Genomic DNA, 10000 nt, shown 5'->3' with positions numbered 1-10000 from the left:
ATATTCAGTAAACCGCGCAAAAATACCTGTGAATTAGTAGGCACCGTCCTTAAGAACCTTCTCAATTAGATGTGAAGGGAAAAAGTGATGTTCTTAACGTCATTAGGAAAGCCCGCCCAAGTGTTGTTGATTTTAAAGGTTCTATCAACAAGTGTTCTAACAAGCCCAACTTTGCACGATGGAGCTGTAAAACTAATTAAAAGTAATTAGTTAGTAATTAGTTTTCTTGCGAAAAACCGTGGTTGTAGGACCTCGTGAATGGTTATGAATGAAGACATCCAAAAAAGGTGTAACCATAACCATTTACAAGGTCCTACAACCACGGTTCTTCGCAAGAAAACTTTCACGGGTCTTCTAACTAATTAGTTGCACACTGCAACTGTTACGTCAGTCGGGCAAACATCCCGACATATTTTGACGCGCATTCGTGCATGAGCCCCTGAGAAGGGACAGGACATTGCAGCACTCTGAGGAATGTCGAAGACTCTGTTATGAGAGCTGCTTCTCCATTTTAGATACGGCACCTAAGATCGGTTTCAGTTGTTGCTCAAAGAGGCTGCTCATCCCAGTCTAAATAGGCAGTCAAAACATGCTTTTTAGCTACATTTATGTTTCAATGTCAGTTTTCTGTGGGCTTTGGTGTTGTTGTTGTAGGTTCCTGCCATTAAGCACTTTAGTTTGTGTCTTCTTTTGATACTATTTGCGCGAGCATTATTCGAATGTTTGCACTTAGTATGTTTGCACACGTTTAACGGTAATTTAAAATTCTAACGACATCAACGTTAAGTTCAAATTGTAATATTGACATAAATTTAATTCCGCACTGTAACCAACACTTGCAACTGAAGATGATCGATGCTCAATCGACACGAAACCAAGATGCAGTTTTTTGACGAATACTTCAAGTTCATTAGTAGTTTTTACCGCGGCAGCGAGCGAGCAGCAACATATTTTGAATAGCGCGAATTCTGGAATTGACCAGTTTTTCCCAGAAGGCACTGCGTCATTCACCAAGTTTTACCATGCAGAATGCATTGCATTTGAGCAGAACGCCGCCAAACACACCGGAGATTGCTTAAAGGGGCAGTTATCGCGCTATTCTAGTAAAACGTCAGAACCCTAAAACAAGTCTTTGTATCAATGAAGGCCAAAAACTAATGCTGTACTTTTGTTGTCAGTAACCATTGAAGTGCACTGAAGTCATTCCTTGTCATCTGCAGCCAAAGGATGAAAATGGAGGAAAGCTTGAAAAAAATGGCCAGTCTCTTCAACTTTCGAGACGGTGTTTTCAGAAAGTTGCCAAAAATTTTCGGAAAATATCTGTTCGGAAGACGATTTGAGATCTAGAATTTTCGGAACATTTGTTGTAAAATGTCTGGCTTGCCTGCCTCTCCTAGGATTTTCGAACATCTGAAAAATGGTACAATTGCCCATCTTTAACGGATTTTTACCCTAAAAAGGTCACCTAAAATTTTCGGGAGCCTTTTTTCTGGCTAAAATTTTCGAAAAGGTAAGTTTTGATTCCTATAATTTTCGGATCACTAGACTTTCAGCTAAGAAATCCGAACAGATGAAAACTTTTTAGGGGATAGAAATATGCCTATATCTACCGTTAAAATACTAAAATACGTTTAACAATGCTGTATTAAGTGGTTTTGAACTATATTCTCGTTGGATGCCCCTGAGAGTTTGGCGTGACTACAATATACGGCCTTCGACATCACAACTTCAGCAGTGCAGCGACGTCCTTTCTAGAAGTCTGAACGGCGAAAATTCCTTTTTTTCTGGTAATCCGATAAACGACAGCACCCAAATTCAAGAACACAGCGCGATGACAGCAGGAACGTCAAGATTTTTGGATCGCTCTTCAACAACTGCACCGTACAACAAGCACATGTGCACGTCACTTTGGGCTCCGATTTCAGCTGAGGATGTTGACTTGAGTTTTCTATTTTTACCTTGATTTAAGTTGTAAACGTTCTACGCATTTTTGACATGAAAGTGCTTTCAAAAGTGCATTCCTTGCGTGAAAAATAAACAAGAAAATAATTTAGAATTATGCCTTCCTGGAACTGTTGGCAAGTCAACTGTCATTCAAAGGCGAGGTTGTGGCCTGTTGTAAATAAGCCAATCAGATAGCAGGTTTGTTTTTCTTTCACATATGAGAATTTTGCATTTGGTCAAAATAAAAATCCGTTTTCATGCATGAGTTCACCCTTCAGTCTTTGTCCGATCTGAGACGAGATGCAATTAACAATTAGTTCATGCGTCAGCTGTGCGTATGTCGAGATATTGAGCCCGCGGAAAGTTTGGAGAGCACGAAAGAGGCGTAAGAGTTGCACGAGGCGCAGCCGAGTGCAACTCTAGCCTCTTGAGTGCTCTCCAAACTTCCCAAGTGCTCAATATCTCGACATACGCACAGCTGACGCATGAACTAATTGTTTTATAACATTATCAACGAGTTGTTAGTTTGCTGACGTCATTAGCGTGCTCAATAAGAATATGAAGCACGCTCGCGCTATTGAAGTTGGTTACGTGAAAATTCTAGCAATATTACAAATTACGATTAAATCTCGTCTCAGATCGGTCAAAACTGAAGGGTGAACTCATGCATGAAAACGGATTTTTATTTTGACCAAATGCAAAATTCTCATATGTGAAAGAAAAACAAACCTACTATCTGATTAGCTTATTTACAACAGGCCACAACCTCGCCATTGAATGACAGTTGACTTACGAACAAGTAAATATTTTTTAAACAAGAATATGAATAATAGTAAGAAGAAGACTATGAAGCACGCTAGCGCTATTGAATTTGTGTTTCAATATTATATGAATCAATACATGTAGACGTGCTTACATTGCAGAAAAAAATAAGTAATACTGAAAAAGTTATTGCACTGTTCAAAAATTACAATTTAGTTATTTCATTATTTTGTGTAAGTAAAAGAAGCTGTTGTATTATTTTTTTAAGGAGTTACAAGACATTTTTTTTTAGGCTGATAGAAACTGACTCCCAGATTTTTGATGCTGAGAACTGAACTGTTGATTGACCATATCTAGTTGTTGTACTTATTCTGTAGACGTTTTTGACGCTATGCGTACCTCTTGTTATGACAATGGATTTCAGATGCTGGTGTAGGACTAGGATCTGAGAAAACAGCTGGAATACCTCTTTTATCATTTTGAATTTTGTGGCAAAAGAGTGCTATCCTCAATTATAACATAAATTCATTAAATATAGCGTGCTTCATATTCTTATTGAGCACACTAATGACGTCAGCAAACTAACACCTCGAGTAAATATTTTTTTAACACGAGTGACTTTTTATACGCGTTGGAAAAAGAGAAAACCTTACCTTAAAATGGCTACAAGCCAACCGGTTGACGAGGAAGAGCTTCCTAATTTTTCTCTGGGGCTAGAATTTTTAAACCCCAAAAAGGGAGCAAATGAAAATGATGCAAGCGGACAAGTGACACCTAATCGTTTCGCAACCTTGAGTGAGTCCGAGATGCAGACCATCTTAGAAGAAAAGCACGCAGCAAGAACAAAAAAACTCACAAACTGGTCCATTAACACATCATTCAATGGTAAATAATTCCACTATAAAAACATTTCATTTTATTGATAGCCGGCACAGAAACAGTAAACATAGCAAACACAGATCTGTCGGTAATGTAAACATTTCAGAGTGGCGGTTCGTAACAACTTTTTGTCTGTTAATTAAGTAGTAGCAGTTTTTAAAAGGTTTCTTTTTTTCTTTAAGGGTTTTGCAATATGAGTTAAAACGTTTGATTAATTGAAATTTTTGCTTTTAATTAAAGCTTGGTGCAAAGAAAAAAAGATTCAAACGCCAATTAAGCAAATGACGGTAGGACAACCTTAGATGTAAACTTTCGCAGATTCTACGCCGAGGCAAGAAAGAAAGCGGGAGAGCCGTACAGTAAATCTACTCTTCTTGGATTCAGACATTCCAGACCTTTGAGAGGTACTCAAATGGGCCTCCTTTTAACCAAGGTTTGAACCTGAGCTCAGATCCACGTTTCAAAAGATCAAATGAGATGCTGAATGCGCAGATTGTCCATTTAAAGCGCAAACTAGCCAACCATGAAGTGATTTGTTTATTATATAAGTACAGAGATCATTTCAGAACCTATACCTATCATTCGCCTTTTGCTGGAAAAGGAAATTTTGCTAGCTTTATAAATATGAAACTCCAGACTGAACCGCGTATTTTTTCAGAAACAAATCTGAAAGTTCCGGTCCTTACTCATTCACTTGCAGTGCGTGGTAGCAGGTCAGGGTTTTGAAGTTTCTAAATTAACGGCAATACTGTCGTCTGACATATGACGCAAAATCGGCCCTCTCGCGTGTATTACCAAGCTGGAACTCCAAAATCACCACTTCATCAACGACACAAGCTATCAAGTCTTAAATTTTAACTATTTCATTAGCATAGGTACTTCTAAAATAATGAATGCAAAGCGTTCTAAAGGAGGGCTTACTACATACCGCTCTGTAAATCAGGGCTTTCGAACTGTCTGCCTGGGCTAAAAACTGTTATCAGCGTTATTTGAAATTGATGAATCATTACAACATGCCAGTCATTTAGACCATATTTAATAGTTAACTATGTTTAGACATCATGATTCAGCTACGTTTTAATTAAAAACCCCAACTCTCTAAATGCAGCCGAAAGGTTTAACAAGAAGCTTCCTGGAACAGTTCTTTCAAGCGTTAACCCGCGTTTATTACCTCAAACAAGCAAGTAGGAAGTTTGTGAAACATTAAACGAATGTCGGTCGCGTCGCCCACAAGTTAACTACAAATTCGAGGTTAATTCGCCTACACATGAAGTTAACTCGCCTACACATTCGAAGTTACTTTTGATGTTATAAGATAAAGCAAAAACGAGAAGTTTACACGACAACTAATTATCAGGCAGAAAAACGAACCATCGATCGGATATGCGATGGCATTTAATTTCACATGATTCTTTACCAGTTCAATTTGGACTGCGCGGCCAGATGGTTTTCGTCGATTCGCATGCGCAAGTGCTGTTATGCTTATGTTTGTAAGGTATTAATGTCCAAACTAGAGAATTTCATGCCAAATTGTATGAAAGAGTAGGATACCATTTAAGAAATCTTTAAAGTAAAAAGGTGTGTAATTTCTTTACGTGAAAGAGGCCTCAAATGTGACAAATGTTTCGAGAGTAAAATCCGCCATTTTGAAAGATAATGTTTTGTGATATTGTCACTTGACCCTTACCGTTTAGAACTCCCGAGTGTTGTTGTTATCAAAAAATATTTGACCGAGTCTATTGCTCCCAGTTCGTTTGGAGTGGCCATAGAGTTCTGATAAGAACTGTTTGGTTAGTTTTGCAAGACCGGTCTCGGAAACTTAGGTGGCTTCCTTCGTACCGTCGAACCATCAACTTCATTATGTAGAACATCATAATAAGCCACAGATTAAAACGACATTGTCTTCACTCGTATGTGTTTTTATTTAGTAGACATAAATGTTTCCTTAGTTTGTTTTACATAAGTTCTTAAGCTTTATATTAAAGTTTGCATGCATTGTACATGCACGACAACCTGTGTTTAACCTAACTTCCTAACTTCCTAACCTAGCTAAATAACATTGTAAGGTGCCAAGAATTTAAGATATAACGGATCATTATCAGCTTCTGCGCAAATTATCTCCCTGAGAGCGCTTAACTCCACGGAGAATGAGCTGTAAACGAAGAAAAGCTGATAGGTCTAACGGGTAACCATGACTGGAATGGTAATGCTTTATGGCCGACAAGTAATTTTTGATGGTACTATGTTGAACTGAACGAGCCATGCATACCGAAAAATTTATCAGGATATCTTTGTTGATGGGAAAAGTGGGTGTAAGTCCCGTTTGTGAGCAGAAGGAATAAAACTATCGCACGCCATAACAGTAAGATTTCTTAGTGTTCTGTGAAAGGGCCATCCCTAGGTAAAATTGGGCTTCTCCACTTAGAGAGTGAGTAGGCAGGCTGGGATGTGGTCTGGAGATGCACTCAAGTGAGGAGCTAGTTGACGAAAGCGCTCCATCTGAAACCGAGAAAGAGAGTCCGCAATATTATTTAGTTTCCCAGGGACGTGTACTGCTTGAAAGTAGAAACTGTGCTTTAGGGTAAAGGGGGTTAGAGCCCTCACCAAGTCCATAACCCTGGGGACTTTGGATTTCCGAGAATTAATGACCTCTACGACGCCTAAATTGTCACAATGGAACTTGATGCGCTTGGATGTCCACTGAAACTCCCAGAGGTGGCAAGCGGCAATGATAGCAAATAATTCTTGCCAAAGAATGCTTATGCCGGGAGATCCTAGATGTTGGTGGGGTAACCACTTGCCGTGAAACCAACGAGTTTGAAAAAAACCCCATAACCAATGGAGCCAGAGGCGTCTGTAAAGATGGAGAGGGTTTCAGAGGTGTCCCACTGAGAAGACAAGAACATCCCTACACCATTCCACTGGTCAATGAACAAGCTCCACATATCAATATCTTTATAAAAACCCGTTGTAAGCTTGATGTGGTGATGGGGTTGTTTGACACCTCCGGTAAGGCCAATCATTCTTTGCAAAAAAGGGGCATCCCGGGGAAATCACCTTACATGCGAAATTTAGAGTACCGATCAGAGATTAAAGCGTTTGCAGGGTTGTTGATCGCTTGGATCGGAACTGATGTTAAGATTTTTGAAGGACAATATCATGCTAGATAAACTTGTCTGGCAAAGGGAATTGAAAGGTGGGGTGGGGGCAGGGGGTTCGACTATAAGGAAATCATCCAAGATGTGACATACGAAGGAGATTCCACAGTTGTTTTGCAATATCCACTCGATTGCGTCGGAAAGCTGATTGAAAATAAATGGGGCCGAACGGAGCCCAAAGGGGAGCACTTTATCAAAATAGTAAGACCCCTTCCAAAACATGCCCAAAAGTTCCCAATCATGGGGATGAACGGGAAAGAGCCGAAAAGCAGATTCTATGTCAGGTTTGGCCATGAAACAGTCGGAACCGAACCTTTGAATAGCTGAAATTGCATTATCGATAGTGATGTATTGAAGGGTAAATCATCCTTGTCGATGAAATGGTTTATGCTGGTGGTCCCTGATTTGGGGAAAGACAAATGGAATATTGTTCGGAACTTGTCTGAATGCCTTTTAGGAACGAGGCCGATAGGTGAAACTTGGAAATTCTCAAATGGGGGGGAAGGGAAGGGACCTGCAGTGCGCCCTTTTGCCACTTCCTCAGCTAAATTTGAAGTGATCACATCAGGATTAAGGGAAGCAGTAGGTAGATTCCTCGAAAAACGGAACTGCCTAGGACCGGAGTAGCCGATCCTAACCCCTTCCCTTAGTTCCAAGCACAGTTTATTGACAAATGCCCTGTCGGGGTGGTGTCGGAGAGCCCATTGCAGATTAAAGATATGAACTGGAGTGACTACACCCCCAAAATTACTTGCCGCGGTGGCGGGAGTTTTGGTGCTCACTGTTGGGATTCCCAGCCCGTGGGAGTTGCTGCTTTTTGGAATCGGAGGGAAGAGGGCACCTGGTACCGGGGTGACCCCCTCCACAACCTGGCTTGTTGCACTTGTGTGCATAGGGGCAGGGGGCCCTGGCACATGGGAAACCCCTGTTAAATTTGTGGTAAGTACGAGATTCGTTCCCTCTAGCTGTACTTGACATGGGTGAGGGTCCTGATTGGAAAAAACCAAGTTCTTCCTTCATAACGGAAGGGACAACAGTAAACGCTTTAAGCCATAGTTGGCTGTCTATGGTCGACCACTTAAGAAACTTATTGGCAGAAGCCTTTTGGCGAAATTTGACATCGTAAACGCACCAGCCTAGGCCCCTGTGATAGTTAGCTGTATACCGAATTAAGGAAAGGTATTCTAACAATTCTGCAGCACGAGTTGGGTGCTTGCTGATAATAACACTCATGTAAGACGTAAAAGCTGAGGTCCACTCCTCTATGTTAGTTATGGAAGTTGCCTTGACCTTATTCACACTAATAACTGACTTCTCAAGAGTCAGAGTGAGAGGTTCGTCATGGGCAGGCTGTAGCGACTTAAAGTTCTTCGGTAACAATTTTGAAAGTTCCATGAACTCACCCGAGAGGATCTCCTTCACAAGCTTGCGTGGTAGTTCGTGAACTGAATCCGGCGTCTGCTGGGATGCAGAGGAAAGGCTGCTTATGTCATTCCCAGTTGCGCCATGAACAGCAGTAGAATATAGGGTTTCTTGAACTACGGAAGGAACGGTGCCCTCACTCGACGCGTTTCTCTCAGGAAGAACAGCTTGAGAAGACGACGAAGAACCAGCGAAGGCGTTCACGGCAACCTGGGCAGCTGCCGCCGCGGTCTGTTCAATCGTCTCGTTGATGGTTGCTTGGACTAAGGACTTAACTTGGGTCAACTGGCTTTCAGATAACATTCTTTCGTCCGAAGAGTTTCGGTTAAGCAGGTCCTGGACTTGTTGTTGCAACTGATGAAACTGCCGCTGGAGTTCTGTGTTGTCGCTGCCATTTAGAACAGGATTTGGGGCGCTAATCGATTGTGCGGTTCGCTGGGTTTCTCTGACTTCCTTGAGCCGATCGACGAGCGCGGAGCGTGTTCCGGCGGTAGGAAGGCTCAGCTGACTGCACAAAGGACGGAGATATTTTACAAACAGACTATCCAGATCAAGGTCAGCTGGGATGTTGACCGGTTCAGGGGCACCCAACGAGAATATAGTTCAATACTACTTAAACAGAGCATTGTGAAACGTATTTTGATATTTAAACGGTAGATATAGGCATATTTTTATGCCCTAAAAATTTTTCATCTGTTTGGATTTCCTAGCTGAAAGTCTAGTGATCCGAAAATTATACGGATCGAAACTTACCTTTTCGAAAACTTCAGCCAGAAAAAAGGCTCCCGAAAATTCTAGACGGCCTTTTATGGTAAAAATCCGCTAAAAATGGGCACAGTATACCATTTTTTAGATGTTCGAAAATCCTAGGGCAGGCAGGCAAGCAAGAAATTTTACAACAAATGTTCCGAAAATTCTAGATCTCAAATCGTCCACCGAACAGATATTTTTCGATAATTGACGTTGGGTGCCCCTGCCGGTTCGCCAGCCGCTAAGCGTCGTAGCTGCCGTGAAGGTGGCATTAGTAGTGTTTGCCCGTGAGAAAAAAGACCAGAGTTATAGAGCACGTGGAAATGCAACCTATAGGTGATAACAGAGCGCCATGCGATCGGCCAAAAAAAACAATGTAGAGATCACAAGTTCAGCTCACATGAGCTTGCACGTGAAAATCGACTGGAGGTTGGACAAAGCTCAAAGAAGAGTTGTCCATTAACTGAAATTTATTTCCGGTGATCCATAAATTATGATTGCAATAAGTTTCAGTTCAGTGGTTATGTCCTTGTTAAACTTGAATGATCACTAGCGGTATATACACAAAGGAAGTTATGTCTATACTGAATAATAATTTCACAAATAGAAATAAGTAATCAATATTCAAGAGTGCGAAGGTTATAGATGCGCCAACGAGTTCCTCAGTGAAGTTGCTAGTGGATCTTTTGGCATGATGTCACACCACATCAATGCATCGAATGCCATTGAGGCGGATCTAGAAAATGTTGCAGTTAACGGCAAAGATTTAACTCTTGAAATGATCGAAGAAAAAGAAGGCCAGGCTTGTTCCTTGAGTGTTGACGAGGTGGCATTTTTCGAAGCCGTTCGTGGCGGTAAAACAGAAATCGTTGAGGAACTGATCAATGCCAAACATGTCGACGTCAACTGCAAAAATTATGACGGTGAAACAGCCCTGCAAATAGCCGTGGAGGATGAAGCCATCGAAATGATGCAAATTTTGTTGAGAAATAAAGCCGAAATTGGTTCGGCTTTGTTTCAAGCAGTGCGGAACAACTCTTTGCAATGCGTGAGGGCCTTAGTGGCCAACCACCCCAACATACGAA

General features: G+C 41.2%; 1 protein-coding gene across 1 annotated transcript in view; it reads left to right on the top strand.

The window, feature by feature from the left end:
• The first annotated feature begins 9458 nt into the window (after positions 1-9458).
• Positions 9459-10000, top strand: part of LOC138029384 (short transient receptor potential channel 4-like) — a 30796-nt gene continuing 30254 nt past the window's right edge. The window contains exon 1 of the mRNA XM_068877139.1: positions 9459-10000. This exon is cut by the window's right edge and continues 620 nt beyond it. Within this exon, the coding sequence (XP_068733240.1) occupies positions 9607-10000 (394 nt within the window). The 5' untranslated portion in view covers positions 9459-9606.

Source organism: Montipora capricornis, chromosome 2 (genome assembly GCF_036669925.1).
Source record: "Montipora capricornis isolate CH-2021 chromosome 2, ASM3666992v2, whole genome shotgun sequence".
NCBI lineage: Eukaryota > Metazoa > Cnidaria > Anthozoa > Scleractinia > Acroporidae > Montipora > Montipora capricornis.
This window is presented reverse-complemented; position numbering and strand designations above follow the sequence as displayed.